Below are 14,334 nucleotides of genomic sequence, written 5' to 3' on the forward strand. Positions count from 1 at the left end.
CAGCCTCAGTGTACAAAAACTTGTAGCACCTGTACAAAAGTATAACATGTTTGTGTATTTTGGGTCACTTTAGGAAAAGTCATCAAATTTCAGGCTAAAAGAATGACGTTTAGGGTATTCTTACTGCTGTCAAATGTCAAAAAGGGTCAAATTTGACCCTAACAGGAGTGTATCAATAAAAATGTTATTTTATTTTTCTGAATCATGGAGTATTTCTAAAAGAATAAACTCTAATGCTTAAAAGTGTTTACTTCAGCATGACCATCACTCAAAGTCCATGGGTCCATAATAGTAACAGGAACTCCAACTAAACCACCCACCTCCACAATACCCACACAATGCTGTTCATGTGTGACTCAATAGGTCTAGGATCTTTTCATCCAATGTAATCCATTTATTCCTCCCCCCTACAAGAACAAAACAAATGCTGCCCTCTTGTGGGAAAATATATCAAGACAAGAACCCACAGAATGAGTCAAGGAGCCTAAAGTCTCTTTTATAATTTGTCAAGGACCCACACATGATCATAACCATGATGCACTTTGTCTTTTGTGGTTATTTTGAACAGTATTAGTATACACTTGTTGTTTGTATTTTTGCTATATTCAGCTACAAATTGGATTTGCATTGAGCTCGACCTGGAGTCAAGCCACAGGTTCCCTGGAAAGGTCATTGACCAAAGGTGTTAAGTGAGAAAGCTTCTCACACACAAACTAGTGAGCCAGAAGCTTCTTAAAGGCATAGCATTCCGGCTTGCGTATTTGACAGCAATAAGTTGAACCATTAAGAAATATTATTGTTGTTGAAGAGTGTGTATCTGTGATGAAATGTCTTGCTTTTGCACATCTTTTCTCTTTTAATATACACATGACACTTTAACAATATACTTGTTTTATTGTACTTCTATTTGTTTGTTTACCATATTTTATTGTAATTTTTCATATTTTCTATTTTAAATTATGTCATACTATTCTGTGTTTCACTAAACTGTGTTTCACCGTTACGCACCAAATCACTAAGCCAAATTTATATTTGTGTAACGCACTTGACAATAAACAAGTTCTGATTCTGATTCTGAAATGCAGAATTTAGTTATTGGACATGCATTGTTATTTTTTTTAACCAAATCAAAACCGAGACAACCACCTACAGCGCAGGACATGCATACAACATCTTAGAGTAGCCAGACAGTGGCTGCAAAGAATGACATCATTGAAACTAGATGCCCCACTTACACCAATTATACCTGACATGCTCTCCTTCTTCACATCTCCCTCTGTCTCTCTATCTCTATCTGTGTGTCTCTCTCATTTCATGAGAGGGTCTGGTTGTTGCTGGCCACCAGGATGGCCAGGATGAATGGACATGATGGTCCTAAAATGTACACATGTGATAATGACCCTACCCCCAATATATTCATTCTTATCAATAAAAAAAAGAATGAAACATTGAGGTATAATAATAATCTTTATGTATACGTTTACTGGTGTAATAACTTTGAACTACATTATGGTGACGATACACTTCAAAGACTTAAGGAACTGCAAGAGAACGAGAGTTAGCTTGAAAAGGAAAATGTGTCTCTGATATAAATCATGTCAGACAATAGTGTCAATCAACACAATTTGTTTTGAATAAGAAAAGTCCCTCTGGTCAGTCTGCAAGATCAGTCCAATTATTTGGACTTACAATTTTTTAATGTTCAGTTTACAAGCTTGTCATGATGGATAGAAGCTGTGGAAAGTAACCATGTGTAAATATAAAGTACTTGTACTTTACTTGAGTATTTCTATTCCATGCAAATTGATACTTGTACTGTAATTTAGGGAATATTTTACTTTTGACTCCACGGTTAAATTGACAGCTACAGTTAACAATTAGGAGTTAATAAAATGTGAGTTGATAAAATGTGATGCGTTGATGAAAACATTTTCCCCACCTCAACCAAATCTAAAAGTAAAATGCTTATTTCACACATACACTTGTATGTACGTATGTGCGAGCACTGTTATTTTTGTTACTTTAAGTGCATTTATCAATAATACATGCTATTATATTTTCAATGCAGGATTTTTTTCCTGTGATTGGATATTTTCTGTCGTGTGGATCTGAATACTTTTCCACCGCTGGACAAATTATAGTTTGATATCTTTATCCCAGGAGGAAGTAAATAGATAGAATAACATGACCTCATTTCACCTTGTCAAAAGCATGGTCTGACAAGTAATTCCTTCTAAAGAAAGACAGTACCAATAGACGGTGTGCTTTTATTGCATATAGTCTAATAGTTCATGCTGTGGAAAGTCTTTTGACTTCGAGAAAAGGCACAGGTGTAACTAATAAACTAATTAACAATGGCTCCATTCCATTAAAGTGTCCAGGTATGGAATTATGGAAAGTATTGGAAAGCAATACCACCTAATGGAAACACAACAATAATAATAATACAGTTATTAATATAGCCTATATAATGGTATTCATTACATCTGTTGACTGTTGTAAAAAAAAAAAAAAAAGTAAGTTGATTAAAATGAACTTCAATACAATGAACTTCATAACGCAACACAGCAATGATCCAGATGCTATCATTCGTTAAAGTAAAGTTATAATGGCTGCCAATTCACTTGATCAAAAGCATGGGCTGGTTTATCAAATCACACACATTTTTGTCTGCTGAAGACGGACATGCTTTAATTGCATTTTTAATTATTATCCCGATACGAAAAGATGAAGCAAACAGACAAGATAATGTGGCTTTAACTCTCAGCCCTCCTCCTCCGGGGAGAAATGTGTCGTCACTCGGCAGCGCAGCCAATCAGCGGGCGGCTCGCTCAAGCTGGAGGAGCAGCTCCGTGTTGTTCGTGCAGGTGGCGTGCCATTGGTTGTGTGAATGTGTGTGAGAGTGTGCGTGCGTGCGTGTCTGAATGCCAACAAGTTAATATTATTTTTATTTTTTTATTTGTCCCCAAGCATCTTTGAATTAAGCTCCGGAAGTAAGCCGGGGCTACGGTGAGTGAGGCATCTTTCAGAGCCGCCTGAGGAACGGGCGAAAAAAAAGACTTTCCACAACAACGGCGACTCTAATGAACTCGAAAATAACAAGTTTGCTTCGCGGAGCCTTTGAAAACAAGCCACATCCACGCAGTGTAACTAATTTCGGCGTATCATTCTTTGGACACTAGCTAACTTGGAGCTAGAGTGTTGCAGCTGCTCGTGCCGTTGTTTTTTTTTTGTTTTTTTTTTGAGGTTGGCAGTTTGCAGTCAAGTAATAGTCCCGTGTGCCTTCTTTTTTAAAGGTGTCACGTCGTTCATGTTAATGAAGTCGTAGTAGCCGTCACGGTAACAGTAATAACACGTAATTGTAGGGGATAAGCCATAAGCTACTCAGAGGAAGAAAAAAATGCTAAAGACGCTGACGAAGAAGCTAAGAAGACACTCGCTCAACGAGATACATCCTTTCCAACTGAAGGTAAGTTTGACTTGAGTCACTTACTATTGGAATACTGTCTACTGTAGTGTGGCGTCCTTTAAACGCATAGTCTGTCGCTGTCAGTGAGTTACACAGCGGGGCCTAGACAGTAGTACAGCTGCAATGACAGAAACGAGCTTGTTTGTGAACAGCGTGGCTCTACTTTTTGTCTTGTGACTCCGTTCACTTGGGGCCACTTTACTACGCAGCTTAAATGAGCTCACAGCTTGGGCAACCCTTGCCCGAACGGGGGGTTATAGTGAGTTCATTGCCACTCTTTCCCTTTCTATTTCACACACACATACACACACACACACACACACACACACACACACACACACACACACACACCATGAGACAGAAAACAGACTGTACAGCTTCTCTGTTGGAAATAGCCAGCCTGTGTGTCCTGATATTTAAAGCATGTGTTGTTTGGAGTTTTTTTTTTTTTTTTTTCCTGCTTCCAAGCACCTTGACCCATTCATTACCATGTTAGAGGGAACGGCTTACAGGACCAAGCCAGATGTTTTACTTGACGAAAAGAAAAACCAACACCTGGAGATCCAAGCTGCTACCAAACACGCCAGCAAACATGCGGCGTGTCAAACAAACTATCCCACTCACAGATCATTGACTCATTGACTCTGACATTGACACTGTAGTGTCATCTGCAGGGAGTAAATCACGCCACACTCATTTTCCAGACTTCTCGTGTGCGTGCGAGAGAGAGGATACCTGGGAAACTAGTCCAGGTTCCTCATCTACAAAGAGAAAGCTGGAAATAGCTCTGTGTGTGTGGTGGGCAAGCAGGTAGCAAGGTAAGCTTATTTAGATGAGTAGACTTGCAAAGACTAGAAAAATGTCAGTAAAAAACCTCATTGTCGAGGGCTATAATTGTCTACTTCTTTACCCTCCAATTTCCCTACAACAGAATCCATGTAAGTGCGCCGCAATTGTTATTGCCCACTCGATTTGCATAATGCCTCTTTTTGGTGAGTAAAGGGGTTGAATTGTATCCCGCATGGGTCACCAACTTGCTCCGTCTGGAACAATGTCGTGTGTGTGTGTGTGTGTGTGTGTGTGTGTGTATGTATTATGTGTGTGTGTGTGTGTCAACCGACTGTATAGTCGCATGGCAGCCATTTTGTGCAAAAGTGCACCGGTTCAAAGGCCTCGGCTGGAGGATACGGGGGAAAGTGTGCCATCCCCGTTGTCTGCTTTTGTTTGTGTGCTGCTCTGCTCAGTGAAAAGGTTCTGTCTGCTGAAAGTGGTTAGTGAGAGGGGGAGAATGGATTGTGAGTAGTGACTGGGCCCTGTTGCTTACAGTCTAGTGCATACGATTTCTTCAAGTGGATCCTCGTTACTCTGAGACTGATACTCGGACTATTTATAAGGAATTACCTCTGGAAACAGCAATGATTGTGATGTATGAATTTTTTTGCTAGTTGACCTTCTTTGTGAGTAGCCACTGTGCCTGCTTTAAAAGAAAACTGGGTTGGGAGGCTCCTGAAGCTGCATTTACACAGTCTAATGGATTGAGTCAGCCAGCACCAACCAGCACCTCACCTTTGAGCGAAGGAAACTTAAAGGATCAAAGTCATCATGATAGAAACTTTATTAAATCCAGTTATTTGAACCAACTACGTTGGCGAAAACATATTCTCTGGAGGCTTGTGTACTAGCTGCTATAACAAAATGATCTGCATCGGCAAATGTGGCTCGTTGACAATCTGTATCAGCGGAAAAATAATTTGTGCTCCCTTTTTGTTTATGCTGATCAGTTTCATAACTTGAAACCGTGAAACGATCCAAACAGTGAGTTTAGGGATCCGTTGCACTATCCCTAGTCATTTTGCAACCGTTTTTAGTGGCTGAATAATACTCCTCATGACGGGTAAAGGAGTTTGTAGCGTGTCCCTTTTTAAAATGAACCACCAGCGTTGTTATCTGGTTAAAAGACTCAAATGAAAGGTGTAGTTTGTCATCTGCTAGATTATTTGCAGGTTTGCTCTGCTTGTTAGCGTCGGTGAACTAAGGTTGGGTTGGTGTCTGCCCTCAGAACACATTGATGGTCCAGGTGAGAACCCTGTTTCACTCCACGTTTTCGTGAAGCAGAACTCTACTCCTGGTGGATGTAGTTTGATGATTTTTAACAAAGAAGTAGCAAAATCTATTTCTATACTGGCATCTTTTTATGCATGTTACTATAGGGGTGTAACGGTACACAGAGCTCACATGCTCGGGTTTAGGGGTCACGGAGCAAACACTTTCCTAAAAGGTCACAATACTCTGTAAAACTGAAAAGCGCTCTACCTTTTCCTCTTTCCAGAGATCAGCACATCTGCGTGATGCGTTAGCATGCTCAATGTTTTTCCGTTCACATGCCCTGCAGCGATGGAGCGACGCCGACACACAGCATCCTTGTCTTCTACACAGCTCTCTCTCTCCACCGCTGCTGTAGGTGACCGGGTCGTCGGCCGGCTCTGCCGTTTCATTGGCGCTTGCTTTAGTGCGACTGACTTGCACACCTGCCGTCTTGTTCCGCTAACCTCAGTAAATGTTGCTAACACGCATGGCTAATAGTTTCCTGGCAGAACTTTTGATTTCCTCATTTGCGTGCATTAATCTACATTGCGCGTATTCTGCATGTGGCTGCGAGCACCGTACCGTGGCGATTTTGAAGTCTGCTGCAGTGCACACCGGGTGATTGAGGGCTTAATGACCATTTTGGGATAGTTGAAAAGAGGCTAAACGTCCCATAGGCCCTGTTACAGTACCTATCCTTGGAGCTTATGCTAATCAAGACTACTTATACTCTACTATGAGGAAGATCCCCTTGGAGTGTGAGGGAAATGGCAAATGAACCACGTCGGACCCTGTGTGGCATGTTTTCATGAGACGGTGGGGACTGGAGTGTGACAGTGTCCATGACGGTGTAGAGGGACAGTGCAAAGCTGATATGTGTGCGTACACTGTGACATTGCCTTTGATCCAGCTTAGCAAGCAGCTAAGCGATGCAAGGGACTGACAAGGATTTCATTCAGATGTTCTTGACACACAAACTCTTTGTCTGCCTTGCCATGCATGCACAAAAGCAGTCTCACTTCACCTCATGTGCCTCAGCTCTGTGAATGATAGCAGTCTGTAATTACCGTCTTAATAGACACTGGTGTAGGACTCTAGTAGGCTATGGATCACAAAATGTGCATCTAAATTCGATTTTTGACGATCTGATTATTTGGTTGTGCATTTTTCTCAGAAAATATTTTTGTTTTTTTAGGTGCGTTTCTTTTTGTCGCTCAGGCCCATGTTGCTCTCATGGATGGTAGCGGTCCAAATCATCACCTTGTACACACATTGAATATTTGTCATGCAAAGTTTTCTAGTACACTAATGTGGAAGCAGCAGAGAGGCTCATTTAGCTTTTCACATGTAATTTTCCCACTTGTGTTCAGCCTTACTGAACCGGCTCCACGGTTTGTTGACATTGTGAATGTGATGTTAATGACTAATAAGCGTGTGGGGAAGGGTGCGACTGTGAGTGGTCCCGATTGAGCCTTGGTTTTGATGTTCAATCGCGATAAGTTTGTGCGCTTTAAGTCGCGTGCTCCCTCCTTCGTATGCGCTTCCTCATCGCGTGGGTCTGTTGTGCTTTTTGCAGAAGTGCCGTCAGTCGGGTGAGGAGCCAGCTTACAACAGTGAGTGCTGTGGGAAAACTTCTGGAAAGGCGGTATCGATGCTTAGCAGCGGGGATTATAGTGTGAGGCAGCCTATCCAGGTTGGAGTGGTGCAATTTAGGCTTAACCACAGTGTAACACAGGAGCTGTAAAAATTAACAACTGGAGGTGACAAGAAACCTAATTAACAAATCTTTGTCCTATTAAGAAGTTATATATGTACATTGTCATCAAATACATAAAGCTATTTTACATCCAGCTGCTAAACTTGTTTGACTTGTGAGTCAGTGTAGCTGCTAGGTGCAGGTCTAGGTTGTATTGACTTTTCAATAATAGTGTATTTTATGTATTTTGAAACATCCCTTTACACCATATTTTGGTGCTAGAATGATGGTGATACAGTCGCTAATGTAATGGTGACATTCCTTTTCTTTTGGTAGCGCACTGTCTAACAATAAACTCAGAGTTCAGTAAACACATGCAGAGTTTTTCACATTGCACTAAAGATGCTATTCGTAAGAACAATTCCTCACATTCTGAAATCGGATGATGAGGAATCAAATGTTAGGACCCTACCCAAGTTTTCACTGTGAAAATAACTCCAAAGAGTCTTAAACAGTATTGGGAGCAGGCGGCAACCTCCGGTTCTGAAGAGTGAAGCCAATGTGGAAGTGTCTTGAATTTGTATTCTTTCAAATGGCCATCAGAGGGCGACTCCTCTGGTTGCAAAAATAAGTTTGATTGTATAGAAGTCTATGAGAAAACCTCTCTCTTGATTTATTACCTCAGTAAACATTGTAAACATGAGTTTATATTCTCAATCTCTAGTTTCAAGTCTTCTTAAATACAGCATGATGTTCATTTAGTAAATTATGGTCCATTTAGAGTCAAATAGGCTACCTAATGATTACCGCTACCAGAGCCGTATACAGCGTCTCTACGTCACTCCTCCGCATTCCAATTATAGTCTCCTCCGTTCACTGGTTGCAAAAATCCAAGATGGCGACGACCGTAATCCAAGACTGCGAGGCTTCAAAACGGCAGTCCACAAACCAATGAGTGGCAACACAACGACTATGTCCACTTCTTATATATACAGTCTATGGTTGCGAGTGAGAGATGGTCAAATACTTGTTCATGTGCCCAGTCTTTGCGGTCCACTCCCATGTGAGATTTGCATGGTTTAATGTTTTTTGTTCCGTTACTTGACACCGACCTGCTTTGCGTAAGCAGCCATTTGTCAGATTGTATAGTAGCTATCCAAGTGGTGGTTAGTGTCACAGTGATAATAGTGTATCTGTGTGCCGGTGTAGTAAGGAAGCCACTGCAAGTTGTGTGTCGCGGTTCAATGTGCAGGCCTATAACTGACACACGGTGATTAGGTCATATTGTGACAGAGCTTGAAACTCAATAAAAGTCCCGTACAAGTGAGGGACATGGGTGCTACATTTCTGTTCTCTGATCCATCAACAACCACTGAGACGGTCCCTAAGGGGAGAGGAAGGCCCACTCGTTACTGTCAGCTTATGTCTGCCTCCAGTTGCACAGACAATGATTGCTCTGTGGAGAGACTTCAGACTCCACAGGTCAAACGAAGCACAGAAATCAAAGCTGCTTATTCTAGCATTTAAAAGGTAAAACATGGAGGGAAAATGTCTCAGACTAAACTCGTGAACGTGACATGAAATTTTTGAGCCACCTGCGTCACTTCATTCTTAGTGTCCCGCAGCAATAACTTTGAACAGGATTTCAGCCGCTCCATGGATGCTGCCAAACGGTGATTCACTGGAGTGCACGGTGTAGCTGAAGCCCCGAGCCAGCCGCTTGCCAAAATACATTTCCTTCCCACAGTTATTCTTCGGTGTAATTTTCCGACGGATTTCATGAAGTGACGCTAGCTCGAGACTCCTCGAGAGCCAACGTTTGTTTTGCGTGTGTGACTTCAACGCTGGCTCTGGAACTGTTCATTGAGAATCTGTCCCACAGCTCTTGTACCCTCAAAAAGCAAGAAGGCTCCACTCAGGCCTTATCCAAATATCTTTAACATCTTACCCTGAAGATTTAGGCTACATGTATATACTTACTGTGCTATTTGATACCTTAAACATTTATAAAACAGTACTATGTGTACTGGACCACAAGACTGTATGGGAACTGGGACCTTTTGGAGTGTTTTACTTTTGCTTAACCTTCTTTGGTATCTATTCTGATGGGAGAAGTCATGTCTATTTACATATCATAAATCCTACATTCTATGCTAGCTATCTACATTAAACTACATATTTATGATGGGAAAAATGCATCCATTTTGTAGGAATTTTAGGAAACTACATATCTGAGTAAAGTGGAGTTTGTGGTGACAGGAAATGTTTTTCCATTTTTAATACACAGTAATGTATTTTATGTGATGTAGCCTTTTGATCTGTGAAATTATACACTGAAAGTCACACTTAACATGAACACAGTCTTCCCTTATTGGGCTCTATGGCCCTGGCTCTTTTTCTCCCTTTTCCCTCTTTCAGGAAGAAAGGAAGTGAGCGTGTGTGTGTGTGTGTGTGTGTGTGTGTATCAGAGAGTAGAAGGGATGACACTATGTTTGTGTGGATGCATGTGTGTAAGCACAGGCACACACACGTGCACAAGCACAGATGGCAGCTGCTCAGCGAGGCCTCGGAGTGGTAATTACTTAACTCTTAGCTCTGCGGTCTGCAGGATATCTGTATTGTTGCTTCTGGTGTAGAACTTGATTTTAAAGAGACACGCTGGCTCATGTTGTGGGGGAAAGAAAGTAGCCTGGACTGAGACAGAACCGCGACTCAACCATACAGTGTGTAGTACAACTGTAGAGCAAGTACCACGCAACAACTGGTTTGAGAAAAGATCTGACCACAATGCAGACAATGTTGTCATATAGAAGCCCATCATAGGTTATGTCTGTGTTGCTGGTTAGTGGGAAATTGCAAAATGATACAGAACTCCGAATTAGGATTTGGTTTGCCTTATTTTGTATTAAATCATTGCAGTGGTTAAGGTTTTACTCTTTAACTATTTTGACGTTGTTTGTTAGATGCTGAAATTCAAAATCCTTCACAGTTGAAGGATTGAAGAGAATCTTTTCTCTTCAGTTCAAATTTGAACTGAAGAGAAAAGATTTTTTCTGAATGAACTCTCACCACAAGGGTTCCATCTTTGAGGCGTTACCATATGGCATATTTGACCTACAGAATGAGCGCAATCCTTTATTTATTTCAGATTTCTTACCATGGCTGTGGAGAGGGAGGGGAGAGTGACGACTCAGAGGGGGAGAACCAGGAGCTTGCACAGATTGACAGAGGTAGGCGCCAACCAAATCATTTTCGTTGTAAAGAGCCGATGACCCTCCCCATCGCTTATTGATTCTTACACATTATAATCAGATGTTTCAAGTCAACAGATAATATGGCATTTGCATTTTTTGCAACCACGTCTCCACCTTCTCTTTTGACATTTTCCTGTTCGTCAACTCCTCCAGAGAGACGGAGAAACTGTGCCCTCACACCCTTGGCAACCAGCCAGCAGCACAACCAGGGCCCCCTCTCTCCAGCCCGGTTACGACGCCTCCGCCTCCTCTTAGATGCCAATCTGGATCGCCACTCCTCAGAGGAGGAGCTCGAGCGGATCAGCCGCGGCGACAACAGGAAGTGGGTGTCGGCGCTTCCCCAGCGCCACGGTGACCACCACAGCAGCGCCTCCAGCGACGAGGAGGTGCGGGACCTCTGCGGCTGCGGGTCACCCGCCGCCTCCGCCAGGCCACTAGCGGAGCCGGGCGCCTGCCTGGCCGCCTCCCCGAGCCCCGTACTCTTCAGCTCCAGTCCACCGCGTAGCCTCAAGCCACCCCCCATGCGCTTTCAGCTGCAGGCTCGGCCCATCATTTTGACCCACTTTGACCAGTCAGCACCTTACAGGAAGTATCGGCACAGTTACGGCGGGGAGCCGGGGAGGCCCAGTCTGGATCTGGAGAAAATGCAACAGGTTAGTAGTCCAAGCTGTGGTTAGATACCTCAGGACTTTTATTCAATTTTTTGTTACCACCAACCTCCATTCAACCTTCTTACAATGTAATCTGCAGATTTCCATGACTTTTGCTGACTTTATTATTCTCTGCACCATTTTTTTGAAATGATTGTCTGCACTATTGTGAAGGCTCCAAGCAAATAGTCACTAAGTTGTTTGTTCCATCGAACTCTTTAGGGCCGCTAGCTTGGCTTAAGACATTTAGTCTGCAGTCAAATTATTACAAAACATTAACATAATATTACTGCTGGGCAAGTTAACGCGTTATTATCACGTTAACGCATTAATTAATTAACGCCGACAATTATATTATCGCGCGTTAACGCAGTTTTTTATTTATTTATTATTAAGCGACATTTTTAACACAAGAACCAGGCAGCAAGCAGTGAATAGCTGTGTTCGTGTGGCGTCACTTCCTTCTCCCCCCCCGGGTCCAGAACCCCTCCTACACTCCGTCACCGTCGTTCACTCTTGTCTCACAAATAAACGCGCGCGCGCGAGCATCTCATTACAGGATCAAACGTGACTGTTGTGAAGTGGAGCTTCTAGAGAGGACCAAGACACGTCTTGTTTGAACGGAACACTTTACTGTCTGAACTGCAGTGTTACAGTGAACAAAACACGCTCTTGCACCCGACATGTGGTTTTCTACGTATCAACATTGTTAGCGTCAAGAACAAGTACCATTCTACTTCTTGTCTCTTCAAAGTAAAAGCACTTCCGTTTTCATGCTCTTCACAATAAAAGTAAATCATGCAATCAAACAATTTACAACAGTGACAATATTAAAATACATATTGTCGAGTTTTTAAAGTGTTTTTGTTTGTAATATATATCATAAGCATCATTTAGTTATCGCTACTGAGAATTTAACAAACATTAAAAAAAGAAGTAGATATGTTTGCAGTTTTCAAGGTGTATATTTAAATTGCATCTCTTACACACATGAAGATAAAGTTGTGAACACCGGCTGAATATTTATTATCAGAATCATTATAACTGTATAACTGCTACTGTGTAAAGGGAATACTGCTGTTAAAAATAACCTTATTTGTTTCAAGTGTTTGCAAATCAAATGTTGTTGCCCTTTTGTTCATATAGCAGTACTTTCAAGATAAAAGTGCGCAATACACTACTTTTGAATTCATTATTGAACTTTGCGCATAACAATGCAATTAATCGCAAAAAATCCATGCGATTAATTGCGATTAAATATTTTAATCGTTGCCCAGCACTACATAATATATATAATATTAACATATAGACTAATAGTCTATTTGTCGCTCACTTCTCTTCCTCGGGGGGGGGGTTTAGCTGGGAGGTCACCTTAATTCTCCATAACCAGGCTACAAAATAAAGTTGCGTTGCTCAATTTGTATTTTCGTCTGTTACGCGTTATGATACGCCACCCGACACGGTGGTTTGGTGATGTCCTCTTTTTAGCCAAAATCATTTTCTGCCCACAAATACTTGAAAGCATGCCCGGGATGCCCTTTCATTTCTCAAAAAAAACATCTATTTCACTAATATTTTAAGTATATTTATTAACAATATTAATCCAATTGTTACATGTGATTTGATATTTAACTTGCCACTGCAGCAAGATGTCTATCCCCCCACTAACTCAAACAGTTAATGTCGGGCCAAGGATTGGGCCCAACAATACAATGATGCACTACTAATACTACTACTAACCGGCTACTCACACACACACGCACACACAAAAATGTGCACGCAAGAACAAAGTCTTCCCTTTCGATAGCTGGACGCGCGCTGCCACGGTGGTCTGGCTGGAGAGGGATGAAGGAGAGGGAGGCACGGAGGCAGATGTCCGCCCTGGTTTCTCACAAAGGCTGGCAAGCGAGGAGAAACGATGAAGGGGTGGAGGCAGAAGGAGAGGATTAAATACACAACAGAAAAACGACGGCCACTAATGAGTCATGGAGAAGCTGGTCCACTAATCATTCAAATCCAATAGACTTGTTGGCCCACACCAATGGGTGGGAAAGGGTGTGTGTGTGTTTGCAGAGAGAAACTGCAGGTTTCAGGGGTCCATATGTCCATGGGTTTTTAGAGGGAAAGAACAGATGATGAGAGACAGCGGGCAGCGATGAGGGGGGGTGCTGAGAAAAAAAAAAGAGGAAGTGTGTGTGTGTGTGTGTGTGTGTGTGTGTGTGTGTGTGTGTGAGAAAGGCTGGGGTACGCGTCTATCATCCTGTCTTTTTGTGTCTGCTTGTGTGGATCCTACTGTCAGAGAGTTTGTTGCTGTATCAGTGTGTGTGTGTGTGTGTGTGTTGCCACAGTGCGAGTGTGTCTGTACTCACTCAGTCAAGTGGAATGGGAGGTGCTGCAGGGAATACAATAGGGGGCCTACAGAGGTAGCTAGCAGACTCAGCTCCAGTCTCCCATTAACCCTTTAGCTGGACAACTTCCAGCCACGAAGTCTGCCTCAACTTGGACACGATGACCACATCATTTCTTTCACTTATGCTGTTCTGGAGTTTAAAACCTGAGAATCAGAGCTGACTGAGCTGGTTCCTTGGGGGGGGGGGGGGGGTGTGACGGTGTCAAAACCAGGGGAATTCTGTGTTATATGGAACATAGAGGAGGAGTGCACAATTATCTAGGATAAAAAAAAAAATCTGTTTAGACCACAGACTTCCATTACTTAAATGATGTCCTATTGGAACCTCATATGAGGCGAGAAATCATTTTTTGATTCGGTTCTGTGACTAGTAACACATTTTAAGACCCCACTGATGTGTGTTGTCACCATAACCACCAACAACAATCGCCATTTTAGCCAAATGACCGTGACAAACCGTCCTACTTAGGGCCCTATGAAATCCATTATATATTTCCCAAATTCCGTTTTTTTTCATATAACTTTTTCCGAATTCTGCATTTTACAATTGAAGCAGATTCTGTCTGGATAAAAAGTGTGTAATCGTGTGGTGGATGAATTCAATTATAAAAATAGACTTTGACACAACATTGCAGTAGTTTTGTAATCAGAGGAAGTGCTGCAGTACAATAATAAAACATAACATACTATCCTTTTCTAAACTATTGTGTCTAAATATACCTGTTAATATCGAATTCCTCCGTTTTTTGGACGACTACCAGGAGACCCCC

At 42.1% G+C, this 14,334-nt stretch overlaps 1 protein-coding gene across 2 annotated transcripts in view; it reads left to right on the plus strand.

Annotated features, from left to right (window-relative positions):
* The first annotated feature begins 2,893 nt into the window (after positions 1-2,893).
* The window catches only part of LOC116393993 (uncharacterized), a 20,930-nt gene continuing 9,489 nt past the window's right edge, over positions 2,894-14,334 (plus strand). The window contains exons 1-4 of one of the 2 annotated variants that reach the window (XM_031866745.1): positions 2,894-3,469; positions 10,399-10,480; positions 10,658-11,157; positions 12,962-13,291. In XM_031866745.1, coding sequence (XP_031722605.1) covers positions 3,401-3,469; positions 10,399-10,480; positions 10,658-11,157; positions 12,962-13,003 — 693 coding nt within the window. In that variant the 5' untranslated portion in view covers positions 2,894-3,400 and the 3' untranslated portion in view covers positions 13,004-13,291. Of the gene's footprint in view, positions 3,470-10,398; positions 10,481-10,657; positions 11,158-12,961; positions 13,292-14,334 lie in introns of those variants that run through there. The other variant, XM_031866744.1, reaches the window with a different exon arrangement.

This window comes from Anarrhichthys ocellatus, unplaced genomic scaffold (assembly GCF_004355925.1).
Source record: "Anarrhichthys ocellatus isolate YVR2014 unplaced genomic scaffold, GSC_Weel_1.0 scaffold36, whole genome shotgun sequence".
In the NCBI taxonomy this organism is placed as follows: Eukaryota; Metazoa; Chordata; class Actinopteri; order Perciformes; family Anarhichadidae; genus Anarrhichthys; species Anarrhichthys ocellatus.